A 16916-nucleotide genomic window follows, 5' to 3' on the forward strand; every position below is an offset into this window, starting at 1 on the left:
TGAAGTTAAATTTAGCTAGAATGGTAATTAATGAAGTTAAAAATACGAATGAACTTTTTCTCCTTGTAAATAGCTAAGCAACTTTCATAAAGAAACCAGATCATTTTCATGACTAACTCAAAAATGGGTTTCAAGATTGAAGCAAAAATGATGGTTCAGCCAAGGGAGAAGAAGAAGCACGATGGAGATGAAAAATTTGGAAAAAAAAAAAAAAAAAACCAAGGGTTTAAGTGACTTTCATGACTTTAATCATCTTTGTCTTTGGTCAAAATATCTATTTAGTCAATTACTCATTTACCCTTCTTGTTTAACTCTCTTCTAATCAATGAATTAGAACATTTAACATATGTTCTAAGACTCACCAAAATCAAGAAATAATTTCTCACTAAATCATTTCTAAATTTTAGGTAACTTTTGTTTAATTACATTTTTATCTCAAAACTTTCACTATTTATACTTTGCCCCGAAAAATAACTTAACTTCGAAAAATTAAATTTTTCATCTAATCAATCACTTTTAACCATTAAATAATTCCAAATTATTTAATTTAATTATTTGGGTTATTATATTACACCCTTTCACTTGAGTAAATTGTATTCTCTTTAAAATACAATCATCTTACAACAAACTATGTAGAAGCGGGGTGATAAAAAGAAACAAAAAAGTTTAAATAAAAAATTCCTACAGAAAATCACCTGATCTCCCACGAAAGCATGACCAAGTAAAATATTATTACACATTCAAATGTGTTAATTTAAATGTGTTTCTTCATATATGTATTCTGTAATAAATTTAGTACCATGTCAAGCATTTCACTTGTCATAACATCACTGTGTATCGAAAATGTGAAGCCTTCATTGTATTCTCCTGATTACTTCTCTTCGTGGTAAACCTTAGATAAGTTGGGAACAGTGGCTTTAACAGGACCTTCAAAGCAGAATTAGAATATCATTCCCAAATGCAAAAAGAAAAAGGGTTCAGGTGAAGAGAACACGTGGTCAATGAAACTCTGGACAGATTTTTTCCCATACCAAAAAAGATGAAGCATAAATAAGCACAACAAACTACGAAAATTGGAGATGAGGATGGACGTGTGCATAAAGGACTTGAAGATTCTTTTGAAGTTATTCAAAAGCAAGGTACGTGTATGGGTTGCTAAAATTCTCAAGGCTGGCCATGGTTTATTCAAGCTCAAAGGGATGGCCACAAAAAGATTATATGAACACAAAGATATATGGTGCATTGTGTAATAGACCTGAATGTGGAACTGGGATAACTGAAAAATGAGACCTATTTGAGGACCTTTTTGAATAATGATGTCCGGTTGAAAAATTGAGATAAAAAGGAGTAATAATGAGGAATGCATTCACATTGCTTAGCTTGAGGTGTGAGAGACAGTGCTACTCGTGGTGGCATTGGTGGTTGCTAAAGGACTTGAACTCTGAGCAGATGGTTGGGTGCTTGATTGAGAAATGGGTCCAATAGTTGACGAGGTCAAGCCAACTGATTCAGTCGATGTGCTCATTGATGAAGACATTCTAGATGAAACAGACTCCTTGTTTGATCCTGAGGCAAGTTCAGGCCGCAACTCTGACGATGAAGATGATGGGGCAAGTGTACCAATTGTGGAACCAACAGGATAGGGTGCAACCGGCATATCAGCAAGGGAAGAAGCAGATGGACTATATCTTAGTGATCCCATAGGATGATCAAATTTGCAAGCAGAACCAAACTTACAAATTCCACGCTGTGTATAATGAGTACAAAGTGCTGCTCCCTGATTATCAAACACAAACATTGGATGCTTAATAATTAAGAATTTATGAATGCAGTCAGACAATATATAGAGAGAGGGAGAGAGAGAAACATTTCAACAGTATAGGTAAATTTATCATTGCAGTGACAGTTCTTTAAACAACTGAAATCAAAATAAATTAAGATACTTGCCTATTCTTCAACCACAGTCCAAAGACAGAATATTATAGCATTAAGAAGACAAAAATAATAGCCAAAAAGATCATTAAAGACTAGTCTATCATGACTGGGAATAGCAACATGAAATAAAACGAGGAAGTGTGCCATGAAACATCCACATCTGTCTATAACATTGAAAATAGGAAGCACCCCTAACACAAAATCACAAGAATGAAACATGAAATTTACTCATGAAAAAAAAGTTTGAACAACTCAAGCTAGTATAGGAATATAGCATTGAGAGGAACAGCAGCTAACAGAATATATGAGCACCTATGCACTTCACATACAAACTTAGCACTGTCAAACATTTCAGGCAAATAAACTGATGGCAATTAACTCCATACAAAACCCAAACAGTATACTTACAATTCCTGTATCATAACTTCATATCGGAAAGGCATTCCATAATAGAAATATATTGCCAGCATAAAAACAAGGAAAAGAATATAGAATGCTCGAATAGTCAGAACCTTAGCTTTATTGATGATAAATTTACAATATATGGAAATTAAATTGGAAATAACACAAGTTATTGCATAATCAAACAAGGAAAACAGTGATGCCATGAAAGATGCATAAGGTTAAATAAATTATGAAGCATTTAAGAACATGTTGAGGAAAAAGTACCTAAATAGCACTCAAATGATATATAAAAACTAAGTGAAGAAAAGGGCGTAATACAATGTTCAATGAAAAAGAAATAAGAAAACAAAAATATACCCAATATACTGTTTAAAACATGTGCTTTATTGAAATTGTTCAACTGATTGTTAGAAATATTAATAGAATTAACTTACACCGTAAGTCCCAATAGTTATACAAAATCTTCAAATTCATTCCTAGGTTCCTATAAATTATAAAAAAAATTAAAGAGTTGCAAAATGTTTCAACAGTTCAAGTGCTCATACTACACAATATTCCATGCCCTGGCAAAGAACATATCCACAGCAAATTTTTTGAAAGAGCTTACATCCAGAACTTGCCCTTGGGCATGGTCACAGTGATATGCTAGAGTTTAAACAAGACTACACCAAAAGAAAGGAACTGGATGCACCCTTAAAATGAATGTAATACAACCCAACATGAATGCATAATACGTAAAAATAGAAAGATAAAAGATTACCATCCGAGAAAAGAGTTAGTTTAAAATAAAAACCAAAGGCTAAAACAACAAATGCTGCTATTTGTTTTTAATGATGAATTGAAAACCAAACTTTAAGTTCTGTAAAGCAAGGTTCATCCTATATAAAAGCAATCATAAAAAATGAATCCGACAAAGTTAAGATGTAATTTGTGATACCTCACAGTTAGCTATTTTAATCACTGTTTAAATATTGATCGTAGATATGTTGTTCATAATCCAATATGAAGCACCAAAGTACAAAGGAGTTGAAAGGTAATGATTACCGGGCGCAAAGGAAGACCCACAGGACTAAGGTTCACATTCACTCTTGATGCATTCATATCAGGTGGATGATGATATCTACATGATGGACCAAATTTACACTCCCCTGTTTTCATGTAATAATGACATTCTGGTTGATCAGGCCTTTCTGGAAATGAGTGCTCCTTCTGACTACTGCCCAAAGGACCAATTGAGGAATCAGAAGGTTGATAAGGACCAGCATAGGAGGAATCAGAAGGTTGATAAGGACCAGCATAGGCAGTCGCCAACGAAGGTAGATGGGTTATCCCATAAGGTTGCGTTGAACCAACATTAGACGGAGTACTAGAAGGAAGTACAGGGCTTGATGCAGGACCCTGCACCAAGAGCTCAACAGCTTCAACGAATGCACATATAACTTGAGTGAGCAGTCAAAAGGAAGTGCTGGGCCTACCTGATAAGGACCCCAGCCTGAAAAGGGGAGCATGGCAGGGGACACTACCACAGGCCCATAGGGGCCATGGACTAATGAGCCAGGTAGCAGAGGCGGCCTTGCCACCAGTAAACCATATTGTTGTGATGAAGGACCAGATGGAGGCTGTACAGTTGGATACATTGGTGAAGGTACTGGTACAGGCAGAGGTGAAACTGGGGGAACTTGTGCTGCTGGAATTTGGATGCCCGCAGGCTGTGGATGATGGAATTTACAAGTTGCACCAAACTTGCATTGTCCCGTCTTCACATAATAGGAACACTCTTTCTCACCCTGTTATTATTTATAAAAATTCAAGTTCAGAGCAAACTTTTTTTCATGATTATAAAAATATGACCCCAGTCCCCAACATTCACAAAGCATATATGCAATAAGTATAAAGTGATACAGACCATTCTCAATGGATATCCATAATAATTTAGTGACACGGGGGTAGCAGTTCCTGCTGCCTGCCTAGGATGGTGGTACTTGCACGATGCACCAAATTTGCAGGATCTTGTCCTCATATAATACTGCAGTTTAAGCATGAGCAAATATGATCAATACAAAAGGAAGGTCACTGACTTTGAAGGCATAAAAACAAAATATAAGTCAACTTCACTCCAGCCTTGACATATAAAAAACTGCTGAAAACATTATTTTTGCACAACAAAAAAGGAATTACAGTGTCAGTTGTCAAATGCAATCATTTGATACATGTGAAGCACAAAGTTTAGTAGAACCAGATTAAGCACCTGGCACACAGGCTGTCCTACTCGTTCTGGATACTCCACTCCAGTCCTCGCAGCTCCAATAACCTAATAAGCACACAGACATATCCCCAAATTATGAAACGTTCCATCAGAATATCCAATGCAGACACCTTAATCTCAGATAGTAAAGTAAAATTAACCGAAAAAACAGTAAAATTCAATGACATGAACGCAACCCTACCAAACAAATTCAAAACAGTAAAATGAAACGTTCTAATTTTTCAAGCTTAGCTCAAATAAACTGCAAACACAGCAAAGATCAAAACGCAGTTGGACACAGAAGCGCATGATCACAACAAGAGCCAAACAAAACCCTTCAAGCAAACACCCAAATACGAATTAAAAACAACAAATTTACCGCGCCACGGTCATGGGGATGATTGAACCGACACCGCGGGCCATAACCGCAATAACCTGTTCTCAGAAAGTGGATACAATCAGCCTCATCGGGTCGTTGAGGGTACGATTCGCCAACACCCAATCCCGGTCCCCACACAGACTCTGCATTCGCAAAATCAAAGATCAAACCCACTTTCATTACACTCCACATTCTGCCCAAACCGCAAATCAAGAATCGCTTAAACACAACACAACACATAAAAGGAATTTAGAATGCAGATACAGTTACCTTCAAGGCCCGTCTCTCCGCCGGTGACGGTCCATTCCGGCGACGGATCAGACTGCGACCCTTCGCTGGCTCGGCCGTACCGCTCCATTGTACGGACCAAACGTGGAAAAACGGTGCAATCTGAAAAAAGCTTCGGAAAGCCGAACACAGAATGAGAGGTTCCGATCAAAAGGGTGTGAAACTAGGTTCGGATTTTCTGAGTTCACACACACTCTCTCTCACACACACACAGAGAGAGAGAGAGAGAGAAACACACACAGCGTCTCTGTTTCTTCTACACTAGTTTGGTCTCTTTCTCTCTCTAGTTTCTCTCTCTCCCTCTCTCTCTCTCTCTCTCTCTCTTTTTCCGTTTTCAAAGCGTTTTTAATTTATGATCTATTTCTTTCCTTTCAGTGCCTCACTTCGAGAGAAGCTTTTTTTTTTTATTGGTGGGAGAGTTTGTTGGTTTATTTATGTACGCGCCAAACATCTCACAAAATTACCAAAAATAATTATCCCGCCATTAATTATGTTTTTATTATCATAATTACAATATGTTCTGTTTGGAATTAAAAATTTATATAAAAAATATAAAGATTGGGGAATTATTTAAAAAAAAAAAACTGATATGTGCTTGAGTTAAGGAGATTCAGAATTTTAAACAAAATAAGTTGGTGTGAGATTTTTGGCCCATAGAGAACTTTAGCTTCTGCTTGTGGGTAGTGTATGTAGTGTGCACAGGTACTAGGTGAGAGTCACTATACTACGGGATATGACAGATTTGTCCTTTTGTATTAGAATTAATACAAAAAGTAATGAAGACGTTGATTAATTTAGCCCTTAATTAATCCTCATGGGTCATGGGTCTGTGTGGCTGATGACTGCAGATGCAAAAAGAATCATGAAATAGATGTTGTTGTCTCCACGTGGCGTAAAAGAAAGATCTTCCTTAAAAGTGGTAAAAAGTTCACATGAATTTACTACTATGTTACTCTGTGATTTTGGGATCCTTTCCCTTACACTGAATTTTGGTTCCGTTATATCAACTATGAAGTCCCAACTTAACCAGCTTCTTAATCTCCAATCTTACAAGTATAATAATGAAAGCAACATCAGCATGAACAGCTTTAACTGTGAAAAGAGTGTTAAAGTTTGGGGAAATATTTGAATAATTTACCTAAAAAAAAAAAAAAAAAAAAAAAGTAAGAATTCATTTTTTCTATAGTCAATGTAAAAAATTTATCTATATTGAGTTCAAAATGATATTGTTTTGAGACAAAAATTAAAGTATTTTTATAATTATAATTTATTTCAATGTTATAATAATTTTTTTATTATAATTTTTTAACCTAAAATAACATTATTTTGAAAACGAATATAAATAATTTATCTGTGTTCATTAAAAATATTAAAGCCAACAAGTAATTTTGATCGATATAAAAAAAAATGGACAGTTTTCATTTCACCAAAGATTATTAATCTCTTTCCATTGTCGGATTTAGATTTCGTTTATGATTGAATGTGTAATAAAAATTCACTTTATGTCGAAAGGTGATTGGTTGGTTAGCACACAGAACATCTGCAATCTACGTACTTCAAAGATGCAGAATTTTAGGCTGGATAAAGACAATTAAATATTATCTTTTGTTATATTCGATAATTCTATTCGTTTTTTCTTTTCCGCTAACTTCTTCGTCTCGTGTGATAAACAATTTTCTGTCAGCCTTTTATCTATACCACCCTTCAATTATTTTGCTCAGCTACTTGGTGTTACGTTTTTATTGTTATCATAATGTTGGATTCATAAAGCTAGCGAGTTAGAATATATTCAATAGACATACATAACTGTTTCAATGCATTCTTTGTCTAGAACCCAAATAACGCATTTGTCATAATACAGAGTGTTAATTATCATAACCTATTTTTTCGTACTTTTTACCTTGTTTTCATAAATTCGTTTTAGTAAAACCTGAACACCAATAATGACAATAATTATGACAGCTCTTTTTTTTTCTTAAAAAAAAAAAATTGTTGCGAATAAACACGCAACTAAGCTTGAATTTAGTATTAGCTTTTATAAGTTATGATTTAAGTGGTGAGGGCGACATCTCTTATATTAAAAATATATTTTATGATTGATTAAAAAACCCATTTCAGTATTTCACGATAAATAAATTTCATGTTTATTATTTGTCAAAAAATGTTGTTCCGGGCATGCTTCTCCAATTATGTCTTTTAAGCTTTGTTTGAGAGTTTAGAGGAGAAGTAAAGGAAGGGGAGTAAGGGGAATGGAGGGAAAAGAAAGGAAGGTAATTGATGGGTATTATCTTCTCTTGTTTGGGAGTTAAAAAATAGTAAGGGAGAAATTTTAACTAGAAATGTGATATGTAGAAAATTTTGATGGAAATATTTTTCGTAAAAAAATTTGACAGAAATATTTTCGACAATCTTTGACGGAAATATTTTTCCTTGAAAAGTTTGACGGAAATATTTCTATTGAATTTTCAACGGAATTTAGATTTTATCAAGAATTTTAACTGAATTTTTTTTCGAAAAAATATATGTCAGTGATTATGGCCAAATCTTGTTTTGTCTGTATTTTTCACGTAATATGATTTTTGTCAAAAATTTCGTCACTATTTTTGACGAAATATTTTTCGTCGATAAATTTTGTCAGTATTTGAGACTTTTCTATTAATGTCACATTTAAAAATGATTCATATTTATGTAGATTTTACATTTTATTGCTAAGAATAGATAAGTAATTTACAATATTTTTTCCCTTGAACCCCCAAACTTGGAGAACTTTAATTTTAAGGATTTAGAGGATTTTGCAAAAATCCACAATTCCCTTCCCCCATTTTTTTAAACTCACAAACAAGGGAAGAGATTAATAAAACCCTCATCTTCCCTTCCTTTCCTTCCAAAAACCAACTCTCAAACAAAGCCTTAGTAATCAAGGAACAAGGCATTGAAATAGGAAGAAGGCCACCTAAACTAAAAATATAGAGTCACTTAGGGGGCGTTTGGTAGAGGAGAAATTTTTTGATGACTAGGAATCATGATTATCAGGAATATGATAGGAAAGTGAATTATCTGGGAATGTTATAAAAAAGTTGTTTGGTATGCGAAAATATTACTGAGATATTGTGGTTAAGTTTACTGAGTCCTTGTTTGGTTGACTGTAAAATATTAGTGGAAATTTGAGGTTATTTTACAAAAATAACCCCACCTTCATTTTATTCTTGAAAAAATGATAATGAACATTTTCTTGCTTTCACAGAGAAAACGATCTCTCAAAAGAGACAGAACCATACATGGTAAAGTCATTAACAACAGTTTAATACTCCCAGGAGAGAAAAAGGGTTACAAACAGTTTAAGTAAACTTAACATAGTTTAGCGGTGATAGTTAGAGAGAAATGAAGGTGTTGTGCATTGTTGGTGGTGGTGCCTCAATGCTTTCGGTTTTGCGTTTCCTTCTCTTCTTCTTCGTCGTCATCGGGATCCAGATCGGTGCGTATCTTCTACTTTTTTTTACATATTCTTTCTATTTATCTCTTACGCAGTCCCGTGATTCCTATATTGTGAATTAAATCAGGTAAAACAAGCGGAAAGATGAAGAAACGAAGACAACGTTATGGAGAAGAAGGGCACATTTGTCCAAACAAAATTGTATCCAAATCCCTACATCCAATAAATAAAAAATACCACCCCTTTGGTGGTATTTTGAGAAGCGAAAATAACTCACAACTTAAACATAACATGGAATCTAGGGCAAATTAGATGGCCAGACAAATATTGTGAAAACTTCTATCAAACATGGGTATATATAAATTCCATTTTCACTTTCTTATCATTCTAAAAAAATTACTCATACCAAACAGCCCTTAGGGATGTTTGGCATAGGATATATATATATATATAAATTTGTATTCAGAAAAAAAGATTTCTAAAAATATGGTAGGAAATTTTTTTTTACGGGTAAATAACAAAAGTGTTTGGTATGCCAAAATTTTACCGGGCAGATGAGATTAATTTTATTGATGGTATGTTTGGTTGATGGTAGAATATTGAAGAAAATTTCAATAAAAATTACCAAATCACCCATAATTTTTTAATTTTGTATCTCTATTGTCAAACGTTCCTTTTGTGTGTTGTCTCCCTATGTCCAGGTTGGAATAGTTGTTTTAGAAAATCAGATAAATCTCCTCTCTTCCTCTATCCGGTCAAGAACTCATCCACACCGACAAAAGCGGTATGCCGCCCTGTCCCTCTGTCGTCCACATCCTCTGGTTGTAACCCATCTCGTTTGCTATCGAAACTCACCAATTGCGAACCCCAATGATTGTCGTTTAGAGCCAACATTGGGAACAACGCTACAGACTGCACCTGCCCCTGCATTTCCATACTTAAGATCTTGGTCTGTTAACATTTTTTGAGATAATCCATAGTCGGTGGTTGTGATTTCGATAAACATCCATAAAAAAACCCTGTTTATCAGAAGGGCATTATGTTCTGAATTCGTTAAAATCAAAACCGGAGTACAAGGGAAAAAATACCATAGGCTGGGGGAAATTTTTTTTCCAGTAGTTAGTGTAAATGTGAATTGACGGAAGAATTTTTTTGCAGGGAATTAATTATAATACTTTATACTAAACATGGACAAAAAATTTCCCCATCCCACTTCTCCATCATTCTAAACAAAATCTCTGTACCAAACGCCGTCGGCAACACCTTATTCCATTCATGTACTTTGGATGCATAGTCCCCATCGTTCAGTAGGGCATTCAATTCAAATATCCATAGCCACCGTTAAAAATACAAAAGAAGAAGAATAAGAAAACACCGCACTTCTGCACCATCATCAGATTAAGAATATAAAATATGACATGTAAAAGACGAAAATAACGATGGCAAGAACGAAGGTTTTTTGACTCTTTTACCCTTCATTAATTAATTAATAACCATTTTACCCCTTATTCAAAACTATCTATCAATTTGTCAATCTTTAATCGATTAACTTGAATATTTAATCGATTAAATGGTCAAAACAGGAAAAAATGGTTGACTCGAGATTTGATCGATTAAATCTCCCTATTTAATCGATTACTTCTCCCAACAGGCAACAAAGGTCAAATTTCCTCCATAAACAAAAGCAGATTCCATGCATATGAAGCAAATCAACAAGCATAGATAACCAAACAAAGAAAGAAACCAACAAATTCACCTTTTGAATTTACTCTTCGGCAAAGGAATACTCAAAGCTGTAATCACCACAATCATCATGAACTGAAGGAACACCACCTTGTCTCAGTTTTTTCATAAGTGAAGCCATGCATGCAGGGTCAAGTTTCAATTTGAAACCAACAAAAAAACACACTTTTGACTCTAAACTCACAAACCCAATTTACTGCTTATGGTGTTTTCTTCAATCTTCGTTTAGTTTTGTAATGTCCCACATCGGTTGGAGAGGGAACGAAGCATGCCTTAAATAAGAGTGTGGATACCTTTCCTTGAGGGAGGCTTTTTGGGGGTAACCCAAAACGTAAAATCGTGAGCTCGACGGTGCTTGTGCGCGGGGCAAAGCGGACAATATCCTCACTGGACAAAGCACGCTGAAAAGTCTCGTGTTAGTGTGTGGGGATAGTCGTTGATCCTTGTAACGCCTGACAACTTGCAAGGATCAACGACTGTCCCCACACACTAACACGAGACTTTTCAGCGTGTTTTGTCCTCACTCGCACACTTCCTGGGAAAACTTTCTAGGAGGTCACCCATCCCAAAATTGCTCTAAGTCAAGCACGCTTAACTGTGGAGTTCTTCCGTTCTGGGCTACCGAAAAGAAGATGCATCTTGTTAGTATATGTAGTACCAATTAATTCTTATAAACCATTCCTAACTGTACCGTCCCATACCAGCACAGTCTCTGGAATCTCTCTCTTTCGGGTGTTGATTCGATTCATTCATGAACCCCCAAGCTGCAAGATTTGGCATGAGCCGCTCATTGTCCTTGCCCTTTCGCACCGGCGATCACTCCCTGCCCTTGCCAGCTCTTGGGATGTTACAAGTTTTAATTTAAATATTTGAAACAAGAAATTAGGTAATATCAATAATCAATAATTGAAAAAAATTAGGCTTGCGAGGCAAACTAAACGATGTAGAAGATCTGCTCATCAAGAGGTAAATTTGTTGGTTTCTTTGTTTGTTTGGTTATCTATGCTTAGTTGATTTGCTTCATATGAATTGACTCTGCTTTTGTTTATGGAGGAGATTTGACCTTTGTTGCCTGTTGGGAGATTTAATCGATTAAATAGGGAGATTTAATCGATTAAATCTCGAGTCAACCATTTTTGCCTGTTTTGACTATTTAATCGATTAAATATTCAAGTTAATCAATTAAAGAAGGGCAGATCGGTAGATAATTTCGAATAAGGGGCAAGATAATTATTAATTAATTAATAAGGGGCAAAAGAGTCAAAAAACCGACAAGTATGCATAGTATATTCTACTTCAGTTTTCTACTTATCCTTTCTTCTTAATTGTGTGTAGGAAATTTTTGCTGTATCATGATATTTCATTTATCATAAATAAAATAATATAAGTAATATAACAAGTACATATTAACATTGCAATTTTTTTAGAGTAAATACTCTTTTTGGTCCTCAGCAAATTTCACGATGCCCGCTTTAGTCCCTAGTAAATAAAAAGACCCATCGTGGTCCCTAAGGGTGTGCATGACAACCTTCCCGGAATCAGTTCTTTTTTAATTTATGTTATCGGGAACAAAAATGGATAGGAAACTCGTTTAATAAAACCGATTTATTTTTTTGTTTCTGGGATGAACCAATTTAATTTTTGTGCTGGGGAATAGAAAAAAGAATAAAAAAAAATCTGCTTTTTTGTTCTCTACACAAAATGAGAAACACTTCTCTCTCAATTACTCTCCAACACTACCATCATCACCACCACCATCATCCCGACATGTCCACCGCTACCATTGTCGCTGTTGTCGTCATACCACCAGTGTCGTTGTCACCACCACCACGATTCCACCACACCATCACCACCACCTCCACCTATCGCCATATCACCACCACCACCATCGCCGCCACTGCCACTACTGCTACAGCTACTGCCGTCACCACCACCACCATCATCGCAGCCACCGCTGTCACCACCACCGCTCTCAACTACCACCACCATCGTCGCAATCAATGATGTCTCCACCACCACCATGTCATTACCATTACCCCCACCACTACTGCCACCGCCACCACTATCACCACCACCATCATGTCATTATCGCCGCCGCCACCACTGCCACCACCATCGTCGCAGCCACTGTCGTCACCACCATTACCACCGCCACCAACTACCACCACCGTGGTCGCAGCCACTGCTGTCTCCAGCACCACCATATCATTACCACCACCGCCGCCGTCAACACCACCATCGCTACAGTCAGTGTCGTCACCACTACCACCATGCCATTGCCACCGCCTCCATCGTCGCAGCCACTACCGTCTCCACCACCACCATTACCACCGCCACCACCACCGTCAACTACAATCACTGTCGTTCCAGCCACTGCTATCTTCACCACCACCATGTCATTACCACCACCACTACCATCGCCACTATTATCACCACCATGTATGCCATCACTGCCGCCGCCACCACCACACCATATGAAAAAAAAATGTGTAATATGAAAAAAATTTATGCTTAAGAGGAATTATATTTTATTATATTATTTGTTATGTTATCAAACACAGTTCTCGTTCTCGGAATAAAATTAGAATATGTTATAAAACAATTTTTTTTCTCATCAATTGTTCCAAGGCACATAAATAGAAAATAATTATTTCTTTTCATAAATAGTGCTAGGGAACAGAATGGTTGTCATGCACATCCTAAGAAATTTAAAATGAACCCATTTTAGTCATTTTAGAGACTAATATGAGTCTTTTTTGAATTCGTGAGGGACCACGATTTCAACTGTTCATCTTGAATTTCTTAGGAAGTACGATGGACCTTTTCATTTGCTAAGGACTAAAACGGACATCGTGATCAAAAAAGATATTTACCTTTTTTATAATAAAACCGGCTTTAACAAAAGTGATTCAACTTTGTACATTTTACTCTCTTTTCCCCCCCCTAATCTCGTGTAACCTTGCGGGGAAGGTTTAATGGCGAGTGGATACTCTCTGCTCAAACGCGCGTGAAACTGACTCCGTGGCTGAAAGATTTAAAAAACGTTGACAGGGATGGCGGTATCAGTCGGTGACAAATGAATGAGAGAAAGAACAAAGGGCTGAGATCAGATCTCAGTCAATAAACCGACGGCAGAGATGTATCTGAAGATCCGTACAGGCGTGGTGTGACGGCGATATGTGGTTGATTATGACCGGATGCAGCCGGTGGTTAATATCGTGGCGAATCGCTTGGACAAGCATTGAACACTTTTTCAAGATTTGGCGCAATTACTCTTCTTTTTTTGGACGCTACTTCCAAATCAAACCCCACTTTTTCCAATTCCACTCACGCACCTACCCAAATGTCGGTCAGATTTTTTCTCCCCTTTTTTTTTTTCCCTTTAATTATTATTATTATTATTATTTTGAAACAATCCTTTTAATTATTTATTACTTATATTATTTACCGTGTTTTAATTTTTACAATTTAATCATTTCATTTTACCATAGTCAAAAATGAATTTTTTTTAGAATAATATTACTTATGTAAATATCACGTTTGCCAGTGTGGTCCTTTTCTTGGTTCATCCATGTTGAGATCCACCCGTCTCCACCTGAAGAGGGATGATAGTTTTGAGACATTGACAAGAACGTTGCCAACCCCAAAATGCTATCCTTTTATGAAAATCCAGCTCTACCCATCAATTCTCAAATTCTGCACTACCACCTCCGATCACAATAATCAATGAGTGCACAACCACAGTCTCGCCAGGAATTTTATCAAAAAGCACCCCACTCTCCGACCGGGCGAGGTCAACTCCTTCACCGTCCCCACTGCCTGGTCCGGTCGCCTATGGGGCCGAACTCTCTGCTCACACGGCTCCGCCGGAAAGTTCTCCTGTCTCACCGGCGATTGCGGCTCCTCCACCGTAGAATGCGCCGGCGCTGAAGCCGCCCCGCCGGCCACGATCGCGGAGTTCATCCTGAGCAGCACCGCCGACGGGTTCGATTTCTTCGATGTGAGCGTTGTCCAGGGTTATAATCTGCCAACGATGGTGGAGCCTCAGGGCGGAACCGGAACCGGAGCCGGGAACTGCACGGCGACAGGTTGAACAGTTAACTTGAACATATCAGTGAGTATGTGTATATAGGTACTTCACTTGACATTCTTTGTCCCTTCCTCTTTATCATCACTGACATTTCTAATCCATGTCCTTCTGTTTCGACCACGACCACGACCACAGCACTCACATTTTCCACTCCCCACTAAACCCGCGTATGATTGTATTTTCACCTATTTAGACATAGTTGCTTTTGCTGACATCTCTCTAGATTCGGGGGTCTCAAAGATCTGGCCTTTTCGGTTTGTTCCACTGTTTGAGCCTCTTAGCTTATGATGGGGCTATTTCTGAGATCTGGGATTTGAGGGTTGTCACTGTATGTGTATATAGGTAAGAGTAAGACTATGAATGGTTTATAGCTTGTTTGTGTATTTTGTTTTCATTGACTTAATTTTTATCTCATGTTTGTGTTTCCTCGTTCCTTGTCCTTCCAATCTGTTTAATACACAAGTGTTTGATGAATATGTATAGTTGTATCATTTAATTGCTTATCTTTTGTTTTGTATTACATATTGTAGGTAGGTATCAAGGCTTTCTAAGAAATGGGTTCTAATCTGAATGCTGAATTATCAAAGAAAATTCCAATTTTTGGTCTTAAGGTTTGGGAAGTAATTGGAATTGCAGTTGGATTGTCTATTACAGTCATCCTCTCTGCGCTCTCACGCTGCATTCAAGTCTATTGTGCAACCTGTCACCGTGTAGTTCTCGGCTCCACCATCATTGGCAGGTTATAACCCTGTATGACGCTCACATCGAAGAAATCGAATCCGTCGGCGTTGCTGCTCAGGATGAACTCCGCGATCGTGGCCTACGGGGGCGGCTTCAGCGCCGGCGCATTCTACGGTGGAGGAGCCGCAATCGTCGGTGAGACAGGAGAACTTTCCAGCGGAGTCGTGTGAGCAGAGAGTCCTGCCCCATAGGCGACCGGACCAGGCAGTGGGGACGGTGAAGGAGTTGACCTCGCCCGGTCGAAGGGTGAAGCCGGTGGTGGAGAGTGGGGTGCTTTTTGATTAAAATGCCTGGCCAGACTGTGGTTGTGCACTCATTGATTATTGTGATCGTCGCTGAAGATGAACATGTTAAATCTCAAACCCATTAAAGGATCTGGGTTTTGATTTTTCAACTTCTTATTTTAGTGTAGCATTGCTTGCCAAGAAAACTGTAAGCAAAGCCAGGTGGGCTAAGAAAATTGATACCTTTAAGAGGTGGGGGTGGTCCCAAGCAGAAATTCTTGAAGCATTTAAGAAGCAGCCTTACTGTATGTTGTCATCCAATGATAAAATTAATGTTGTGCTGAGTTTTTGGGTCAATCAGTTAGGTTGAATTCTTTGGACCTTGTCAAAGCTCCAAATATTTTTCAACTGAGTCTCCGGAAAAGGATTATTCCAAGGGGTTCAGTTGTGAAGTTCCTTATCTCAAAAGGCATGCAAAAAAAGGGTGCAAGCATGAATACGCCGTTTGTTCTGACTGAGAAATTGTTCCTGGAAAAGTATGTGATATGTTTTAAGGACTCTCCTTATGTATTAAAGCTGTATCAAGAAAAAATGAATCTTGCTAATAACAGGGAGAGCACTTGCATGTAGCCTTCACCCAGTGTGTAACTTCTTAATCAAATTTGGGTAACTTAACTACCTTATCTTGTTCTGTTATTCCATTGAAATACTTGTCCTGCCATGTTTACCGAAAGTCTGATATATAATCATGCTAGCTTGTTTTCAACATTTGTTATTTTTTGGGAGTTTTCCCTGCAGAATTTTTTTATATATTTCAGGAATAATATCTTTGAAGCGGTGATAATGTTACTTGTTTCCAACTGGAAGGTCACGGTTTCGAGTTTAAGAAATAGTTTTTTACAAAAATTGAAAAGGTAAGGTTGCGTATAATCAACCATCATTCTTATCCTCGCAAAGTCACCGAGCCTTGTGCTCCAGAGTATGCTCTTTCAAAAATAATATCCTTCAGCTGCCGAAGATATACGAAGGAAAAATGAATCTTTTGATGAACTAGAGAGTTAATCATGCATATAACTAATGAATCTAAATTTTATGTTGTCTACCTTTTTTTTAAAATGATCCAATCGTGGTTCTTGTCCAATTCGAACACAAGGTTGCAAACTTGCAACTAATTTAAATTCCTTGTTTGATTTGCTATTCTGAATGGTATCTTGGTTGTTGTTGTCATCAATTATGGTCTTTCATATCAAATAACATGCAATACTATCTGCTGCTTTAGAAATTAGAAATAATTAAATGACATCATCAAATGTGATTTGGTTATATTATTTGCTTTTCTGAATGCTGCTATATTCTGGTACATTTTTGGAACTGCTTCTGTATGTCAAATTCTGATAACGGTAATGCTGTTTGTATTTGGTAATAAAGTCTTT

General features: G+C 37.0%; 1 protein-coding gene and 1 long non-coding RNA gene across 3 annotated transcripts; one reads left to right on the top strand and one right to left on the bottom strand.

Moving 5' to 3' along the window:
• Window positions 1-686: 686 nt before the first annotated feature.
• LOC133294462 (zinc finger CCCH domain-containing protein 34) lies at window positions 687-5547 on the bottom strand. 2 transcript variants are annotated; one of them, XM_061493134.1, is made up of 8 exons: window positions 5235-5547; window positions 4965-5107; window positions 4589-4651; window positions 4247-4366; window positions 3816-4127; window positions 3385-3738; window positions 1371-1777; window positions 687-927 (listed from the first exon to the last, which is right to left on the bottom strand). In XM_061493134.1, exons 1-7 carry the CDS (start codon window positions 5320-5322, stop codon window positions 1376-1378), a joined length of 1482 nt encoding a protein of 493 aa, XP_061349118.1. In that variant the 5' UTR covers window positions 5323-5547; the 3' UTR covers window positions 687-927; window positions 1371-1375. The 2 variants fall into 2 exon arrangements, with proteins under 2 accessions (XP_061349118.1, XP_061349117.1); XM_061493133.1 differs by having other exon boundaries at window positions 688-1777.
• An 8918-nt stretch (window positions 5548-14465) lies between these two features.
• Window positions 14466-15247, top strand: LOC133294442 (uncharacterized). The gene is made up of 3 exons (XR_009749214.1): window positions 14466-14560; window positions 14742-14860; window positions 15049-15247. It is a non-coding gene; the product is annotated as an uncharacterized LOC133294442 (long non-coding RNA).
• The last annotated feature ends 1669 nt before the right edge of the window (window positions 15248-16916 follow it).

This window comes from Gastrolobium bilobum, unplaced genomic scaffold (assembly GCF_033153095.1).
Source record: "Gastrolobium bilobum isolate Gb01-03AN ecotype WA unplaced genomic scaffold, APGP_CSIRO_Gbil_v1 utg5188, whole genome shotgun sequence".
In the NCBI taxonomy this organism is placed as follows: domain Eukaryota; kingdom Viridiplantae; phylum Streptophyta; class Magnoliopsida; order Fabales; family Fabaceae; genus Gastrolobium; species Gastrolobium bilobum.

Coding starts and splice junctions, on each gene's coding strand:
- LOC133294462 (XM_061493134.1), bottom strand. CDS start 5,322: ATGGAGCGGTACGGCCGAGCCAGCGAAGGGTCGCAGTCTGATCCGTCG. Junction 4,367..4,588: donor TAGGACAGCCTGTGTGCCAG/GTGCTTAATCTG, acceptor CTTAAACTGCAG/TATTATATGAGGACAAGATC. Junction 1,778..3,384: donor TGGGTCTTCCTTTGCGCCCG/GTAATCATTACC, acceptor TTTGATAATCAG/GGAGCAGCACTTTGTACTCA.